This window comes from Gekko japonicus, unplaced genomic scaffold (assembly GCF_001447785.1).
Source record: "Gekko japonicus isolate JY-2015 unplaced genomic scaffold, Gekko_japonicus_V1.1 scaffold1248, whole genome shotgun sequence".
Lineage (NCBI taxonomy): Eukaryota > Metazoa > Chordata > Lepidosauria > Squamata > Gekkonidae > Gekko > Gekko japonicus.
In genome coordinates, this window is record NW_015171541.1 from 438,765 (window position 1) to 458,813 (window position 20,049).

General features: G+C 44.8%; 1 protein-coding gene across 1 annotated transcript in view; it reads left to right on the plus strand.

Moving 5' to 3' along the window:
* Positions 1 to 20,049, plus strand: part of RGL1 (ral guanine nucleotide dissociation stimulator-like 1) — a 113,573-nt gene that overhangs the window by 62,266 nt on the left and 31,258 nt on the right. The window contains exons 4-8 of the mRNA XM_015419648.1: positions 664 to 741; positions 11,028 to 11,212; positions 13,131 to 13,243; positions 16,891 to 17,106; positions 19,583 to 19,686. Coding sequence (XP_015275134.1) covers positions 664 to 741; positions 11,028 to 11,212; positions 13,131 to 13,243; positions 16,891 to 17,106; positions 19,583 to 19,686 — 696 coding nt within the window. The remainder of the gene's footprint in view (positions 1 to 663; positions 742 to 11,027; positions 11,213 to 13,130; positions 13,244 to 16,890; positions 17,107 to 19,582; positions 19,687 to 20,049) is intronic.

Consider the following 20,049-nt stretch of genomic DNA (forward strand, 5'->3'; position numbering starts at 1 on the left):
ACACACACACACACAGGCCCAGGCAGGCAGGACATAACTACATCCACCTACTGCGCCATGAGCCACTAGGGGAAGGCTTCGGCCCTTACAGTGCATCTAGTTTGGTGTAGTGGTTAAGCGAGCATGGTATAGTGGTTAGGAGCAGGAGACTCTATTTGGAGAATGGGGTTTGATTCCCCACTCCTCCACATGAAACCTGCTAGGTGACCTTGGGCCAGTCAGAGTTCTCTGAAAACTCTCTCAGCCCCACCTACCTCATGGGGTGTGTGTTGTGGGGAGAGGAAGGGAAGGCGATTATAAGCTGCTTTGAGACTCCCTGAGGTAGACAAAAGTAGGGTATAAAAAACTATTCTTCTTCTTCTTCTCTGCTGGAGACTGTGCGTCGTAAAACCAAGGGGGCATTGAGTTGCTGCCTGCTGTATCTGTTATGAGTTGCACTGAAGATGAATATTCTGTGACAAGCTGAAGGAATAAATGAGGGAACTTTTGCACATGGATTCCATGGCTGCAGCAGTCTAGGACATTCTAGGGTTTTTTAAAAAATCAATAATTGATCACTCAGCAAGTTCTTAATAAATTCTTAATGTCTGATAACTTAGCCAAGGCTCCTCCCCCTTTATTTTTCACCACTATCTGAATTGCACATCTTCCTATTGCGTTTAGATATGGAAACCTGGAAACCTCAAACTGTGAAGAAGATGGGAGTCAGAACTCTGCCGAGACCAAAACAGTACTCAGGAAGTAAGTGTTGCTTTTCTCTGAACAGCAAAAAATAAATAAATAAAATAAAATAAAATTCACAGTCTGGATTCAGTACTAAGAAAAGGATGTGGTCAGTTTTTCCTTAGAAAACTATGCACCATTCTGCTTATGGTACAAAAAAGAGGTAGCAACTGTCTCATACTGTACCAAAGATCAGAGGAAGGAGTTGAATTCCATAAAGGAGGCTGTGCAAAGGGACCGGGCTGAATAGATGAAAGACCATGGACATGAGCCAGTCAAAGTAAAGCTCAGTGCCCCCCCCCCCCAATCTTTTTCATTAAAATACATGAGCTTTAAAAGTGGATAAGGTTGGCTGGTATTGTGTCCTGGTTGGTTTTTTTGTTTTGCCTTTGTCTTATGCTTCATAAGGGAGTATCACTTCATTTATTGCGTACTGTTTATCCCACCCCCCCCTGCTGTTTTGCCAATAACGTTCCATACTGCCTCCTACTACTTGGTGCCCAAGCACAGCCAGCTTTCTTTTACCTTGGAATCAGGGCCTGCAGCTCTTTTCCCTGCTCAGGCTGGGGTGCTCCTCATCTTGACAACATTTGACAGGAGTATATATCAAATCCAGTGTACATAAACTAGTCTGTCTTGCATCTCCCTTCTGCTTCCGGTAGGCTGGCAGCCTTTAAAAAAAAAATTAAAAGCCAGAGCATGGGTGTTCATTTACTTGAAAATTCATTTGTTGCCCTACCTGTAAGTAACAGAGTTTATGAGTTTCAACTTCTCTAGTAAAGGAGGAGGGAAGTGACCTAGTAGCATTACAGGGGTCAGACAAACATCTGTCTCTGTTAGGGTTGCCACCTCTACATTGGGAAATACCTGGAGATTTGAGGGTGGAGCCTGAGGAAGGCGGGGTTTGGGAAGGGGAGGGACTTCAATAGGGCATCATGCCATAGAGCTGGCTTTCCAAAGTGGCCATTTTCTCCAGGTGGGCTGATCTCTGTCACCTGGAGATCAGTTGTAATAGTGGGAGATCTTCAGCCACCACCAGGATGTTACAAAAGTAGCGAGATCACAGGACAGGTTGTCAAAGTATGCACACAGTGAAGAATGATGAAAATTACAAATTATATAAACAAATTTATGCAATTAATATCTCAGTTTCAATGTACCAACAATTCAACAATCTTTTAGTGTCCCTTATAAATTGCTGATACAGTCACATTCATTCATTCAACAGGTGAACTCCACATATTCCAATTATCAAATGTCCTTGGTATGATTTGACCTTGTTGAAAACTGGAAGCAACTGAGGTTGTCAGCTGAGCCATGTTTGTGAGCTTTGTGGAAGCACAGAATGGAAGATAAGCCGGCTGAGAACCTCTGTTGCTTCCAGTTTTCAACAAGGTCAGATCATAGCAAGGACATTTGATGGTTGAAATATATGGAGTTCACCTGTTGAATGAATGAACGTGACCATATCAGCAGTTTATAAGGGACACTAAAAGTCTAGCGTGCCATCTGGTGGTGCATAACACTAAAGAACTAGAACTTCTGGTTTCCTGACAATCTTAGGATCTCCTGGCTATTCTATACACCATGCCATAAGATAACTATTTAAGTTGATACGCAAAATGATAATGTCAGAGCAACAGTGGTTGCTTCCACACAGTGACGATCCTTTGTGTAGCTCTCGTCTCAACAGAGTGTCTATACGACATTTTCCCTCACATTTTTTTGTTTCAGACCTCATGACTGCCATCATCTCAACAACAGAAGTCTTTTTCTGGCTTTAAAAAAAGGGTAGTGACACTATTGCTATAAGATGGCATTGATGTGGTGAAGACCTTCAAAAATCAAGCCGCCTAGGGGAGAACTGGGAAATCAGATAATTAGAGGGTTTTATGCTTTTGGATGTATTGTGTGAGCTACCTTGAGGTCCTGTTTACAGGATGGAAGCTGGGATATAAATATTTCAAACAAATAGTGAAATAGGAAAGCTGTTTCTTTATGCTGAAAAATTTTATGCCTCCTATCCAGAGTACCACCTCGAGGCATCTTACAAAATATAACTTTAAAAAAGCACAATAAAAGCTAACCATTAAAAACCTAGAGGAGCAATAAAAGAAGCTGCTTGATAAGAGTTTCAAAATGGTTATGGGGCTAAAAATTATGTTAAAACATCAATCCCTTAATTAAAAGCCTGGGTAAATAGAAATGTTTTGGTGTGATGCCGAACAGCCTAGTGCAGGTGCCTGGCAAGCCTCAACGGACACTGCAGTGGCAAGGTGCCACAGCTGAAGATGTCCAGTCTCTGGTCCCCACCCACCTCCCCTCTGACAGGGGACCTTGTGAGGGAGATCTTAGGTGGCGGGCTGGTCAATATGGGGAGGAGGCAGTTCTTCAAGATCACAAAAAATGACACCATACTGAATCATAGGGTTGCTCTTCGGTGGGGGGAGCACGAGGGGGGTGCGGGGGGGGGGGCGACGTCACCACGTGCGATGTCCGCAGTGTGGTAACATCACACAGAAGTGAAATCATCACGCCAAGGACCTCACGCGGCAGTGCTCTGGTAACATACCAGAGTGTCCTCAACCATAGGCCTGGCGGAACATCTCTGTCTTACAGGCCCTGTGAAATTGCACGAGGTCCTGCAGGGCATGGATGTCATTAGGCAGAGAGTTCTACCAGGCTGGTGCCGGGGCCAAAAAGGCCCTGGCTCTGGTTGAGGGCAGCCGGAGGTTCTTCTCTCCAGAGCGTAATGCTCTTCTGGGGTTTGAAGTGAGGTTTGATCTTTGTCTTCCCCAAACCTGGTCAAGGTCTTGCATTCTATCCAGGTGAACTGATCTTTGTCACCTACAGATCAGTTGCAATAGTGGGATTGCTCCAGCCACCACCTGGAGGTTGGCAACCCTAGGGTCTAGGTATGAGGCGGAGGCAGGCTACCAAACTGTCTTACATGGGTCTCTGGCTCTGAGAATAAAAACCTGGCAGTGAATAAAACCTGGGATTCTCTTCATCTGAAAAGTCTTACGATCTTATTTCCTCGTCTTTCAGAAAGAATAGCGTGGCCTCAAGCACATTATTAATCTTTCGGTGTCTTGAGAAAAACACTATCTTGGCATCTGTGCCGTGTTGGACTGACTCGAGGGTTTTTTTCCGATGCTTGGCATAAAATAGAGCTCTCACTATCCCCCCCTCTGCCCTTTTGTCATGAAGCACTTGTAGTGCACAAGATCATTTCAGCTATGTCAGATATGCCGAGGAGGCTGTGGCATAACGTGATGTGTAGATAAACTGGCAGAGAGCCAAAGGGACCCTGGGCATGACTCCAGCCCCGAGACACTGATTCTCTTCTCACTTTGGCCAAGTCACTTGACCTTTGTGTGTTTCGGTCAACTCAGCTATAAAACTGAGCTAAACTGTTGCAGAGACAAGGTTTTTCTCCTCAAAAACCACAATGGATTTATTTTGCTTAGTTTCATGGGAAATGAGTTACTTCCCATATGAGACATGGTGGCATGTGAGAGGTTTTTTGTTTTTTGTTTAACTCCATGATGTTTTAGGTGACAGATACGCTCCCGTTTCTGCAGTTGTGCCCGTGGAGTCAAAGAGAACCCTGCCCACCCCCACCGCATTGCTGCCGCACCAGGCAGGCTGCTTTTGTGCTGGGTGTTAATTAATTCCCCCCCCCCCTTGAAAATATGTCTGCCACCTCTCGTGATCTGTTCAAGGCAGCTCACTGCTAAAACAGTAAGACAGAATGATGCAAATAACAGTAAAAGTAGTACAAAACACATCCATGTATTCCATGGCTGCCAGAAATTCCTGTCAACCAGAGGCCCATGTAAGACAGTTTGGTAGCCTGCCTCCGCCTCATACCTAGAACCTAGGGCTGCCAACCTTCAGGTGGTGGCTGGAGCAGTCCCACTATTACAACTGATCTGTTGGTGACAGAAATCAGTTCACCTGGAGACAATATGTGCTTTGGAAAGTAGACTCTATGGCATTATACCTGATTGAAGTCCCTCTCCTTCCTAAAATCTGCCCACCTCAGGCTCCACCCCGTAAATCTCCAGGTATATCCCAACCCAGAGCTGGCAAGCCCAATTGAACAACCTCCCAGAACTACTGCATGATGCTGACTCTCATCAGACCTGAAGGCCTTTCTACAACCGTGTAGGTCCTCATCCCACACTGACACTAAACTTCATTGCCTGTAACTAAAGTGACAGTCTATCCTTCCCCAGTTTACTGTTGTCTCTTTTTTCCTCCACTCTCTATCTTGACTTCTCTGTGTCAAATTTTGATTGTAAGCCCCTTGGGGCAGGGCGCTTGAATGCATGCTTTTTACAGAGTCAGCCCATTAGTCTATCAAGTTTAGTATAGCCTAGTGGTAGCTCTCTGGGGGCTAAGTACAGGTCTTTCAGATCACCTGCTGCTTGATGCCTTTAAGTGAAGGTGACAAGGATGGAACCTGGGATCTTTTGCAAGCCAAGCAGTTGCTCTACACCTGAGCCACAGCGCCTTCCCTGTGTTCTACTATAAAATGACAGGCATGCGGATGGCAATATTGATGTAAATAATCATACAAGTAGCAAGGAGACAGAACTTACGGAACGAAACTTCAGAAGCAGTAATAATTATGCAGAATACTAGAACCTACAAGAGCAAAAGTGCAGCCTGTGTGATAGTATTTAGAAATATGTGTTTAAAAGAATATTAATAATGTATTCTCCAGATCACAACTTTTTTGTGGCGAGGAATCCCTCCCCCCCCTTTGCCTTCTTGTCTCCTGTTGGTATTATTATTCCTTCGGTAAAGTCTGGCGTCCTGTTTCAGGGTTGTATAAATAATTGTACCAAAGGAATGGACTTAAGAGATGGGACCCCTGAATGCATCTGAAATGAGTGAAAGAAGATTGGCTGAAGTTCTTTAAAGCTGGGAAACCCACAGTGGGATGCATTTTAAGTTTTGTTTACATTGTGTGCGATCAACTTTTCATTCTGCCAAAGGCTAAAATAACAAGAGAAACCAATGTGGCCTAAGTGAGGAGACAGAGGGCCAAATGGTGGTAATTAAGAGAACTGGAAGATTGGGGAAAGTTATAAAAACAAGCCAAATTAGTTACACAATGGAAAACCAGGAGGAAGAAGTGAGTAATGATAACAGTGGTCGAGGCAGGGACAACTTAAAAGAAAACATCATGAAACAGTTAAAAGCCCAGCACCACAGGGACAGAAACGGATTGCCAAGCTCAGCCAACATCAAGCCAAGTTAAGTCTGTGGGGAAACCACATACTGTATGGAGCCTTAATGTGCATCCGTACTCATATAAGGGCTATATTGCGGAGTGGTGACCCCTGTTCTGAGGTATAGCTTATACTTTGCATTTGTAAAGTCCCAAATTCAGGCCTTAGCGACTGCTGGGGAGGTGGGGAGTCATGATGAAAGGTGATGTGCCGATGCCACAACATCACTTCCTGCGCAAACCCAGAAATGATAGCTTTGCAATGGCATAACACGCCAAGATCCAGTCCAAAGGCTACGGTTTTAGTAGAGTTTTGGGTGTATCCTAGAGCATCACACCGACATGGTGTCAGCAGCTCCAGGTTTGTGCCAGAGGTGATACCGCAGCATTGGTGCACAGCTGACTTCTCCCCTCATTTTGCTCCTTCTACTGAACCAAGCAGCAGTGGGAGCAACGGGGCCTGGGGGCCGGATGTCTCCCCTTATAGATCTGGCAAGCCTGGTGTCTACTTGTATAACTGTTGCTATTCAGAATAGACAGCGCAGGAAAAAATGGACCATTGGCTTGGATCTAATAGAGGGTTACCTTGTTTGCTTTCTGCCAAACCCCCCCCCCCCTTGCAACTTCTGACTCCTTTTCCCAAGGTGTTCCTGGGAGCCCTGTGTTCCACCCATCACTCACCCAGCACAATACTATGGTGGGCATTTGTGGCAGGAGTGGGAGGGGGGAAGGTGCTAAGGGTGTACTCCAGGGATGGAAAACCCTTCCATCTGGGAATATCCTCCATGTAGATCTATCAGTCTCAATCCAAAGAAGGTATTGTCTTTTTCTGTCAAGAATGTGTTTTGAAAGACATCAAACCAAGACTTTTTAGCGGGATGTATCGCTGTGAGGATTATTTTTTTTACAGATATATACTTTTGGTTATGTGTTATTCAGATTATATGTTAAATAGCGTATCACTGTGAGACTTTGCCTACCTCAGCTCTGTGTCTGGCCTGCCAGACTTTTTAGCGAGATGTATCGCTGTGAGGATTTTTTTTTTTACAGATATATACTTTTGGTTATGTGTTATTCAGATTATATGTTAAATAGCGTATCACTGTGAGACTTTGCCTACCTCAGCTCTGCATCAGTACCAAGTGAATGTCTCCCTTTCCTATCCTCTTTTCCCTCCTTTATCTCCAATGCCACATCATGCAGCCAGTTCAGTTAACCGGGTGACCCTCAGCAACAGAGACCTAACAGAAGGCATTACTGATGCTTCCTAAACAGTTCATCCATCGTTTAAAATAGTGTCAAAACTGTCCAGCATAGTCATGACAAATTGGAATGTCATTGGTTGCACCAGTATCCAAGGTCTGATTTCTTTTTAAAACATTCCAAACAAAACACCTGGGCTTTTGCGTACCACTGGTGTGAGGTCAAAAGCCTTCTCTCCCAGCTGAGGAGTCTGAGCCTTGAGAAAGTGGTCATTCAGTTTTGGGTTGCACCCCCCCCCCCCCCCCCCCGCCCTCCTCTCAACCACCAACCATGGCTCTAAAACATGACTTAAGTGTATAGTGCCTAAAGTAAATAATCAATAGACACCAGCAAACGGACATTACATAAAGGTAAGGCATATTAAAAGCTTTACAGAGAGCAACCCTCCCTTCATAAAGCCGAGATGCAATGACATCAGTTTTCTCTCTGAGAGCGTGGAAGCCTCATAGCTCTATCTGCGTTTCTGGCCTGCCAGGAACAGTGAGTTGTTTCTCAGGGGCATCAAACTTTAAAGCTGCCACAAAGATTGACCAGCCTTTTCCAGAAAGCTTCCTCCCTAACACACTGATTAAAGTCTGCCGATGGGAGGTCGGCCCGCAGGCTGCAAGCATTGCCTGCATAGCATGTCTTTAAAAGTCCCTTCCGACAGATATTATTTTGCAGTTTTGGGCAGCTCTGAACTTTTGAAGTGCTGTGTGGGTGTGGATGTCAGACAGACCCACACATTCTCTTTCCGTGCTTGTGGGCAGAGTTCTCAGAGGGGAATCCCACATGTCCCTGGCAGCCGACACTCAGAGGAGTGCCTGAGAACAAGGAAGCTTATCTGCCGTTCCTAATCCTCGAAAAGAACGTTCCTATCCCACTGTTGGAAGGTCATTGTCCTGTTGGGATCCTGTGCTCTTAAACCCCCCCCCCCCAGCATCTAAATATGGCTGCTGCTAACTGAGACAGAAAAGTGAGAATGATGGCTTATTCGTTAGATCCAGGAGTCAACAAATGCTTAAATGTCTGGATCCAGAATTGTCCCCCCCACCCACACACAGAGGAGAGCTGTGTGAGAAAGCACTCTAACGACACAGAATCCCCCCACTGCTTCTGCCGTTCATGGGCTGGCTTCAGAGCTTACTCATTAGCTTGTTTGCACTCATTATCATACAATGGAGTTAATCCTGTGATTGTTTCCTTGTCTTTATAGTCAAAGCTACTTCTCACATTGCAATTTAAAGATATATATAGACGATATGGGGGGGGGTGCCAGCTGCAGGTTGGGAAATACTGGGAGGTTTTATGGGTGGAGCCTAGGGTGGGTGGAGTTTGAGGAGGGGAGGGGCCTCTTTTGGAAATAAAGCCATAGAGTTCAACCCCAAAGCGGCCATTTTCTCCAGGGGAACTGATGTCTGTCGTCTGGAGATAGGTTGTAATTCTGGGGGGTCCCCAGGCCACAACTTGAGATTGGCAACTGAGTGTGTGTGGCTCTGCTAGGGATGCTTTAGGAGCATCATAAGTAGGTGCGAAACATCAAAAGTCTAAATACTAGCAGTCAGATGTGTTTAAACTCAAGCAATTTGATTTTAAAAAATAGTGTTTTGTTCCAAGTGTTCATTAGGAGCTGCAGAGCCTTGTCACTCACGGGCAAGAGAAGGCAAAAATATACAGGTCACATTCTTCACAGTGGCTCTGAAAGAAATAAACCTTCTTGCTGAGGATGCTGGAGTTTTTTTCCTTTTGTTTCCATAAAAGGGCAGAAACTTCCTTTCTGGGTTCTTTTTTTTTTAATGTGAAAACTGAAAGATTCAGGGAAGGACTGTCGAGTCTCTCGGAGTATGGCCAGACCTCTACAGAGTTGTCCTTCTGCTGCAGCCAGGACCCTACTGTGTGTGATGTGCAATCTGGAATTCGGAAGGGAAACTTTTCTTTAATCCCCATTTCTGGCAGATGTACTTAGAATGTGATAAGATGAGCTCTGGAGTGGAGTCAGAGAGCAAAAGTTAAGCCACTCCTTCTGATTAGTTGCCACTTAGGAATGCACATTTCCCATCCTATTGCTTTGTTGTTGTTGTTCAGTCGCACAGTCGAGTCCGACTCTTCGCGACCCCAGATCCCGCCAGGCCTTCCAGTCTTCTGCCGTCCTCTGACGTTTGCTCAATTTCATGTTCGTTGCATCTATGACACTGTCTAACCATCTCATCCTTTGCCGTCCCTGTCTTCTTTGACCTTCAATCTTTCCTAGCATCAGGGTCTTCTCCTGTGAGTGCTCCCTTCTCATTTGGTGGCCAAAGTATTTGAGCTTCAGATTCATTATCTGGCCTTCCAGGGAACAGTCAGGGTTGATTACTTTTAGGACTGACTGATTTGAGCCTATTGCTAGGAACACTTTATGGCCTCTTGTTTGACTAGCGCTTTTCTGCCATCCTGTACAATGCTTATATCTTCAGGAGGAGAGCTGTTGAGTTTAAAACATTTACAACTGCTGTGTTTGTATGCTTCTTTTAAAAAACACACACACTTATGTTTCCTGTTCTAAGAATAGCAAGAACAGGCAGTCTTTCAGATTCAGTTATGCTTGCTTACCGTAAATGTGTACCTGTGTACATAAGGCTTTATTATTTAGAGTTTTTGCATGAGAAAGGATTAAACCTTGTTTAAGAGATACCTTGGGCAAACCTGCACTTTATGTTTTATATCTAACATAAAATTCAGCCCCTGGGTTAAAGAGGAGAGCTGGGTAGGCTTAAGGTATGACAATATATTATAAAAAGAATGCATGCAGCATCACGGTATGGTTTAACAATTTAATTTTTCTTAAGAGTGGAATAAGAATTTATTTCAGCTTCTCCTTTAATCCTTTACATTGGAAAGAATATTTAGGAGCCTTATCTATATTATAGATTCTGTGCCAATGTTATGGTGGTTTAGCTGCCATGGATTTCCTCAGAGCATCCTGGGAACTGTAGTTCTTTTTAAAGGTACTGAGAATGTTTGTACTTGCCCCCTTTACAGAATTACAGTTACTAATGTTCTCTGCAGAAAGGAAATGACCATTGAACCAGTTCCAGTCTATAGTGTAGATATGTTCCTATAAATCTCTGTACCCAGAGCCCATTTGGCCTTTCATGTGATATGCGACAATCCACAATTGTGCAGTGAATCGGCGGATACACAAAATACACATTTGTCTGATCAAAAGGAGTGTGTTCTACTTTTAAGTCATTTGGAGATCTTGGGAAATATGTACCACAAAGTCCTGTTGGATACTTTATGTAAAGTAGAAAGATGCTGTTTTTTAAAAAACATGAATCTTAGCCATTGCTGGGCAGCTTGTCAGAAGTTTTGAGAACACTGATAACTAATTAGAAGTAGTTTCAGAGTTGGCCGTGTCGGTCTGCAGCACAACATATTGAGTCCAGTAGCACCTTAGAGACTAATGAGAGTCCTCAAATCTAAGAGGGTTGTTTTTTGGTATGCTCCTGCTTAAAAAACAAAACCTGAACCCTCTGATGGAAGCTAAGCAAGGTTAGCCCTGGCTAGTATTTGGATGGGAGGCCACCAAGGAATACCAGGGTCATAACATGGAGGCAGGCAAGGCCAAACCACCTCTGAATGTCTCTTGCCTTGAAAACCCTACGGGGTTGCCATAAGTAAACTCTGACTTGATGGCGCTTTCCTCCACCACCACCACATGGAGGCATGCGTTGGAAGCAACTTGACGTACAGCGGAGGCTGAGGCTCACTGGAATATAGTTTAAGACTTGGTGATGTATCTAACTTTTGACAATGTGTGTGGGATTTTCCTCCACAGTGCAATAGCTTCCATCCTAAGAGCATGGCTAGACCAGTGCTCTGAAGACTTCCAGGAGCCACCCCATTACCTTTGTTTGCGGAAACTTTTGGATTATCTGACGCGGATCATGCCAGGGTCAGACCCAGAGAGAAGGGCACAGCACCTGTTGGAGCAGTTTCAGAAACAAGAACTAGTGAACGACAGTAAGTATATTTTATTTATTTATTTATTTATCTTTGAATTTATACCCCGCCCTCCCCGAAGGCTCAGGGCGACTCACAAGGGGCACGAATGCCCAATTTAAAACATTAAAACAGTGCAGAATAATATAAAATACAATAAATACAATTCACTAAAATTTACTTTTCGGTGCTCCAAAATTATTTAACTATAAAAGTTCAAGATGGGATTCTAAAATTATTAGCAACAAGCAACAGTAATAACAATAAATATAGCAGCAACAATATACGTCCATACAGCGTTGACCTCTGCCAGGCACGTCTCGCACCCCCAATAGTCCCCGCTCTGAAGATGGTCAATTTGCGGGACTAATGAGGTGGGCGTAGATAGGAATTATGACGATGGTGACATAATGATGATGGCGTAATGATGGTAGCGGCGGCGGCTCCTACTCAAAAGCCTGGTGGAAGAGCTCCATTTTACAGGCCCTGCGGAACTGCACCAAGTCCCGCGTGGCCCGGATCTCTTCTGGGAGCTCATTCCACCAGGTAGGAGCCGCCACCGAGAATGCCCTAGCCTTGGTAACCGCAAATTTGATGTTTCTGGGGCCTGGAATGTCCAGGAGATTTTGAATCCCCGACCGTAGTGCCCTTGGGGGAACATGCGGGGAGAGGCGGTCCCTAAGGTATCTCCAGGTATCCCAGAATGCAAGAACCAGTTCTTGAACTCAAATGCTGCGTATCATTGGACTGCTTCTGTCCATAATGGTTTGGTTTTGATTGGGTTAAATGGCATAATCAGCCACAGTGGATTGTGTACCGAGTCATGCGCTTGGGTGAACCAACCAATTGTCTATTTCTGCTGTTGTTTAGTAGGGTGGAAACCCAAATCTGACTGCCAAGTAACATGCTTAGTGCTTCTCACTGAAAATTATGAATGCTGGCATGTCTAACACTCTGCTGCACTTTGAAGTGGTTAGAATGACTGTAGCCTTAATTGTTATTATTAATGGCTGGCAACTTGCAAGCCTTCAAAGTAAACTCATAGTCCTACCCTAATCTGATCCCCCCCCCCATTCTTAAAATAACCTCTGTGATATGACTTCCCTGTGACCAAACAGGCTTTTTGGGACTGAGGCCTTTATGTCATGAAATTTTGTTCCTTAGCTGCTGTTATGACAAAGGGAAGCGTCTGTGGCTGTTTTTTCCTATCTGAGTGGCTGAGCTGCTGACATACAAGGACAATAGGAAAATGTACGTTTATCGGGTCAAAGAGCCACTGAACTGATTGTGAACAGTAGTGACACTGGAATGCTGTGTGCGTTGACAAGTCTGATATACAGCCCTCCCCCTTCCCAAGACTGAACGTTTCCTTTGGGCATAATTAGCATAGCTGGAAGGCTATTGGAACTGGTGTGAAATGAATCTAACAATATCCCCAGCCAGCTTTTGTGGAAAAACCGTAGGAAATGGACAGGAAGCGATAATGCCAGAGAACAGAAGAATGCAGTACAGAGCAGTGATTTTTCCTGTGTTAAACGTCATCTCCTTGTACATTCCAGAAATGACATTTGACTCAAACTTGGTACCAAATTAATGTCCTTTTTTTTTTTTAAGCCTTGCTGCATTGGACCTAAATGGTTCCTTTCACTTAAAAAATTCTCAGATCCACGAGGATTGCTGATTTCTATCTAACGATGTTCTTTTCTGGAGTTGTTTCTAGCAGACCAAAGAAAGAAAACGTAGATACTGAGTTCTATAATTAGATCTTTGCAGGATGAGTGGTCTTTCATTGGCTGAAGTGGACATTATGTTTCAGTGCAGTATTCAGCACAGTAGAGCTTTCTAGCATTACAGGAAATGTACATATGCACAGACACTTTAATGAAATGTCAGAAAGTATATTTTTATCTGTTCTCACAATAGTCTTATATTATGGTAGCTGGGATCCTTGACGCGCTTGCCCTTGAGGAAGAAATGGAAATTGGTGGATCAGAAGAGTTCTCAGTTTTCCCAGAGGACCTTGTGGCAGAACAGCTAACCTATGTGGATGCCGTAAGTATAGAATACACCTCAAAGGAAGGCAACCAAGATGACTAGGGGGTTGGAGCACCTTTCCTGTGAGGAAAGGCTGGAATGCCTGGGAATTTTCATCCTAGAACAAGAGACAGCTAAGGGGAGACATGATTGATGTTTTAAAAATAACGCATAGGGTGGAGGAAGTAGATAAAGAGAGCTTATCCTCCCTCTCCCATAATATTGGAACTCAGGGACACCCAGTGAAATTGCTGGGAAATAGGTTCAGGACAAACTTATTTAGTCAATGAGTAATTAAATGGCGGAATTCACTGCCAGTGCTGAATACCAGTGCTGGGAGGCAGCAGCTGGGGAGGGGTTTGGCCCCTGTGCCCCTCTGAGCAACTGGCTGGCCACTGTGTGAAACTGTATGCTGAACTAGATGGAGCACTGGTCTGATCCAACAAGCTCTTCTTCTGCTCTCTAGTCTAATGAAATGTGTGCTGCTATTAGTGAGGCACCAGCCTGTACCAGACTTTCTGTGCTGTGGTTACTTGTCTCATGCTGGGCTGAGAACCAGACAAGTTGATCTTCTATTCTTTATGGGCTTTTTCTGTCTGATAGTCTGTATCTCTGATCCCTCAAACATCATAGTAAGTTCTGTGGTCTTTGCCTTTATTTTACTTATGTCTTCGGCCTGCAAGCGGGTGCTTCTGTTTCTCATTAAAATGCAGGTGGAATTGATCCTTGCATGGTGGAGCAGTGGCTCAGTGGGAGGGTATTTGCTTTGTTTGCAGAAGGTCCCCGGTTCAACCCCCATTATCTCCCAATTAAAATGAGCAGGTAGGTGATGTGACAGACCTCGGCCTGAGACCATAGAGAGCCACTGCTAGTCAGAGTAGACCACATTAATTGGTCCGACTCTGCCAGGCAGCTTCATGGGTTCATAGATGTTTATCCGGACTGTGTGGTAGTAGCTCGTTGGATTACTTTATCACTCGTCTAGTATGCCATTCAGTGCGTGGTGAGAGCACACCTCCCTCTACTGCTCGGAATGGAAAGCAAGATGGTGGTGGAGGAAAATGCTGTCAAGTCAGAGCTGACTTATGGCAACCCCATGGGATTTTCAAGGCAAGAGACAAACAGAGGTAGTTTTCCATTGCCTTCCTCTGCGTAGCAACCTTGGACTTCCTTGGTGGTCTCCCATCCAAATACTAATTACGGTCGACCCTGCTGAGCTTCCGAGATCTGATGAGAGTGAGCGAGCCTGGCCCAACCAGGTCAGGGCTGAAATGCAAGATACCTCCTTAAAATTCTCGTTTGGCTGATATTCAGTAGGTTTTTAATTTCTGCCTTCATACCTATTGTATTTTTGTCTCACCCTCCTCCAGAGAGCTCAAGGTGGTATACTTGGTTGTTGCCCCCGCCCTGTAGGAGCAGAGAGTATTTCAACAGCAGCTGATAGCTGACATGCAGTAATAGTTACATTGGACAGACAGCCACATCAATATTTGACAGTATCTGATGGCAGTCGCAGTGAGTGTGGGCAGTATCTGAAAATGACTTAGCACACGATTCGACACATTAATTTAAACCAATCACGTCCATCAATTCTGGTGAGTTCCAGTGCTCAAAGAGACTTTTCCATACACTGGATGCAACAAATGGGATCGAATGAGAGCCAGTGTGGTGTAGTGGTGAAGAGCAGCAGACTCTAATCTGGAGAACTGGATTTGATTTCCCACTCTTCCACATGCAGCCATCTGGGTGGCCTTGGGTCAGTCACAGTTCTCTCAGAACTCTCTCAACCCCACCCACCTCACAAGGAGTCTGTTGTGGGGAGAAGAAGGGAAGGCGATTGTAAGCCACTCTAAGACTCCTTTGGTTAGGGAAGCGCAGGGTATAAAACCAACCGCTCCTCCTCCCTTTTCAACATCAAAATGTTCAAGAAAGCAGCAGCTGTGTTAGAAAATGTGCTCAGTTCAGACACCACATCACGTGACATATCAGTCAGAACCCAAATAATGTTTTTGGCTTCCTAATATATAGGTCTGCAGTGGTTTAGAGTTACTTGTCCACTTTCATTCTATACTCAGCCCTCCCATTTCAGCAATGTAGGAACCTTTAGAAGTTGAGTGATGACTATAACTATGGTTTGTCAGTTCAGACATCAGGCCAAACCGTGGCTTGAAAACCCACTTCACACCATGGTTTCTGTTTCTTATTTGTTGCCATAGTTCATCATTTCAGGTATTATACTAAACCATAGTTATCCTTCCTTAATCGTAGTTTGATATGATGTTTGGATATCTTTTATTGAAGTAAAACTCTTTTTCTGAAAACAATTGTCCCATCAGTTAGATCTGCTAACCTTCTTAGTATTCATAATAAAAAAAAACTTCTTAATATCTTTGAAAACAGGGCAGAAAACCTGCTCAGAACTGCTTCAGAATAGTGGCTGACTGAAATTGTCAGTTTTTAAGATCTGTTTTTAAGTGTATACTCACAACTATAACAAGTGGATCATACCTATGCTGAAGAATTTAACTTTTCTAGTGTTCTTGCATTGTTTAAATACACAGAGACTGAAAATCCACACATCAGATATTACCAGTGTTGTACATGGGCGTATCTGATAGCACACCTTGCTTCCAAAATTGCTTGATTTGGGGTGGAAAGGATAGGTTCCCATTTCCTTCTGTGCAATTGTACTGTTCATTTAACATAGCAGCACTCAATGTATGAGCAAACTCCACTCATGGATGTCCAACTGGGAGCATTAAAAGGTTTATAAAAATCGGGCTGGGTTTTTATGAAAGCACACTGCCAGAAGTCTGATCCGCTAATGCAGGTTGTAAATATTTATCTGATTCCAAACAAAAATTTGGCTGCTCTGCTCTCTACACTAGTGGATGGAACTCAGAATTATTAATGGGATACCAGCTGTTGGGTTGTTGTTCAACTGATACTATCAAGTTTCAGAAAGGAACCAGCTTGCCAAGAGATTCCCCATGCAATAAGTAAACCGCTTACCCAACAATAGTGTAAACGAGAAAAAATGGAGAGAAAAAAGTAGCATGCCAAAGAAAGAGATGGTGTGTGGAGACAGCCACCTTGAACTCAAGCTGTAGTGTTTGGCGTAGCAGTTCCCACTGCTGAGGATTCAAGCTTCTAGTTGGGATTTGTTTCCCTGACAGTTGGAAAAGCCCTGCAGGCAGCAAAACAGAGTTCAGACTCTGTGCATGATTTGTCCATGTGTGCATATATATCACCATTTAGAGTCACAGTGAACATGGCAATGATATTCCGAGGCTGATTTTGTAGGGGAAGAGCCATGCCTTACCTGTAATCAAATACTAAATGATAAATCTGGTCTTGTGTCAGAATTGAAGTGTGCCCTTCAGTTTTATATCAATGTTGCCTCACCTGGGAGAATTTTCAGAACTACCTGCGTTTGACACGATGGCCTGTATCTTACCACGTCACTTAGCAAAGTTTTTAAGCTTCCCTTTGGTTTTGGGAGCCTTCTTCAGAAGGCAATGGCTCTTTTGCCAAAGGAAGAGCCACTTTAATTTGAGGGATGCTGAAAACAGTTGCTGAGCAGAGGGACAGGATATCGGCCACTACTTTTAACAGGAATTTACGGTGCTCTTGCTTGATGGCCTTTTTTGTTGGTGTTCTTTTAGAAACTGTTTAAGAGAGTGGTACCGCATCACTGTTTGGGCTGCATCTGGTCTCGGAGAGATAAGAAAGAAAACAAGCACTTGGCCCCCACCATCAGAGCCACCATCGCGCAGTTCAATGCTGTGACCAAATGTGTTGTTAATACCATCCTGAATGGCAAGGAACTGAAAACGCAGCAGCGAGCCAAGATCATAGAGAAGTGGATCAATATTGCACATGTAAGCAGCCATTTTTAGGGATGGGCATGGAGTTCGTGGTGACCCGTGGACTCAGGAACCAAACCGGTCTGGCAAGTTTGGTTCCCCCTTTCTCCTAGCCATGGCTCTCTGCAGCTGGGAGAAAGGGGGCAGGATTCTCCCTGGAAGGGGCTCCCAGCTGCAGCTCGCCGTGGTTGGGACAAAGGGGGCGGGGATCACCCTGCAAGGGACTCTCTTTTCCATCTTTCTCCTGGCTGTGGCTCATCATGACCGGGAGAAAGGGGGCAGGGATTGCCCAGGAAGGGGCTTCATTTAACCCTTCAGTCTTGCTCCCCACTGCTTCAAGGGGGAGGAACCAGAGGGTTAAATATGGGGGTGAAGTGTCTCCCACTTTCCCCTCCTTTCTGCTGGCCCAGCTGTCTCTGTCTGTCTCGCACAGCTCGTTTAAAGGTGCTGCAGAAGGGAGCCTGAGACAGCCGAGCAGGTGGAGTGAGACCAAAGCCCCGAACAGCCGAACACAACCAGCGAAAGCCCAGTAAATGTTCGGGGAATGTGTTTTCCCCGAACACCGGTTCCTGAGTCCCGAACCGGCCCAAGTTCGGTCCAGATTTTGGCTTGTGAGCCCGTTCTTGCTCATCCCTAGCCATTTTGTTCCATTTGATTCCTTGAATTTCCAAAAAAAGGGGTAATTACAAAATGGTGGTAGAAAGTGCTGCTAAGCAGCAGCCAACTTATGGCGACCCCAATTGGGGTTTCAAGGCAAGAGACAAACAGAGGTGGTTTCCCATTGCCTGCGTCTGCATAGCAATCCTGAACTTCCTCAGTGGCCTTCCATCCGAGGACTAACCAGGGTTGACCATACTTAGCTCCTAATATCTGATGAGATTGGGCTAGCCTTGGCCGTCCAGGTCAGAGTCATGATGAAACACACGGGCAGTGGTTGCGGCTTAATTATTTTTGGCAGCCATTCTTTCACTAATTCTGGATTTTACTCCTGGGGTTTAGGGTAGCTTCTTGTTATTAACTACATTTCTGGCCCACATAGGACACTGTGAGCCAAAAGAGGCTGGAAAAAGTTGACTGACTGGCTTAAGGATGCTCAGTGAGCTTTCTGGATGAGCACAGATTTGACTTCAGGTCTTCCCGGTCCGCATTCAGTGTTTAACCACCGGGAAATTCTCCAACGCAAGCCCAATGCGATGAGTGGGTTCTAGGACCATTAAGCACTGTCTGTCACTGCTGTAGCTATTCCTTTTCCGTCACAGCTGATAAGAAGCCTCCACGTACCCGAGACATGAGATTGGATCCTGCAGAAAAATTCTGCTTACAGAAGGAGTGTTGCTTTTCAGTGCTTTCCCTCTCCTACTGTAGACCTCCAGCTCCCCCTCATGTTCCGGGGGGGATGCTGTCCCCTTGTAGCAGCATTTGAGGGGGCATTTGGGGCTGCAGAGGGAGGTACTCAGTAGATACATGCATTGAGGTTGTCCCAAGCGCCCTGGAAGGAGGAGCTACAAACTGTATTCATGTGCAAACAAGCCTGGCTCAGCCCAAGGCATTTCAGTGCCTGAAGTGGGAAATCCAAATGGCACCTTCCCTTTAAATACGGGAAGGGCCACGGCTGAGTGGCAGAGCATCTCCTTGGTTCAATCCCTGCATCTCCAGTAAAAAGGACCAGGCAGTAGGTGATGTGAAAAATCTCTACCTGAGACCCTGGAGAACCACTGCCAATCTGGGGAGACAATACTGACCTTGGTGGACCTACAGTCTGATTCAGTATAAGGCAGCTCAATGTGTTCATGGGGAAGTCCCACTCTACTGATAGAAATCCCTCCCATCATACTGTCAGGTTTCTGTTATTTTCTGTAAACAAAACCTAGTAACCAGTAAATGTCAGTGGTCTAAAGCTCTGCTTAAACTCCCATATTCTTCTTCTGAGCCAAATGCCTTCATGCTAGTATGGTCAGCATCAACAGATGTTGGCTGTTTATATTAGTTAACCAGTTTTTCTCTCTCTGTTGCTGACACTTCTCCTCCTTTCCACGTCCAGAACCTTCCAGACATGAAGGGCTCCGAGGAACTTGGAAGCTTTCAGAGCTCCTTCCCGCGCAGTTAGTGGGGGTGGAGTTTAGATGGAGCCGCAGTGACATGTGTTTAAGTACACAAGCTTTAATTGCCTTCAGTTTGGCTGCAGAGGCCCACCTCCTCTGGTATTTAAACTGGAAGTAAAGAATTGACTCAGCACCATCAGTGCAAGAAAACAAAGTCAAAAGTGAAGAAAACAGGTATAAAGTGCCAAAACCTATATAACATGTTTTCAGAGACAGGGAAGGGTAAGACGGGATTTTTCCCCTTCAAAAAGCTCAGTATTTGCTCAGGTGGTTTTTAGCAGTAAGAATTTTTAGCAGCTCAGATACCCATAAAACAGTGGTTGGCTTGTTGAATATTTTGAATATTTGTATTTGACCCGTCTTGTGTCTCTTAATAATTCCTTTTTCAGGAATGTAGGATCCTGAAGAATTTTTCCTCTTTGAGGGCCATCGTTTCAGCTCTGCAGTCGAACTCCATATATCGGTTAAAGAAGACATGGGCATCTGTCGCAAAGTAAGACTTTCCCCCACTGCTCCTTTAAAAGGAGGTTTGCATTTATTCTGCAGATTCTCTGAGGGTTGTGCTCTGAGCCTAGGATGATAAAAATCCTTGGGCAGGAATGGTCAGACCCAGTTTCTGTACAATGTTCTTCTTCATTTGTTTATTTCAAAAATTATCTGCTCTCTCTCTGTGTAAGTGAAGCATTCAAGGTGTCTTACAAGGAGGGTTGCCAATTCCGGGTTGGGAAATTTTGGGGTGGAGCCAGTGTAGGGTGAGGAGGGCTTGGGGAGGGAAGGGATCTCACCCTCCCAAACAGCCTTTTTCTCTAGGAGAACTGACCTCTGCAGTCTGGAAATCAGTTGTATTTCAGGAGAA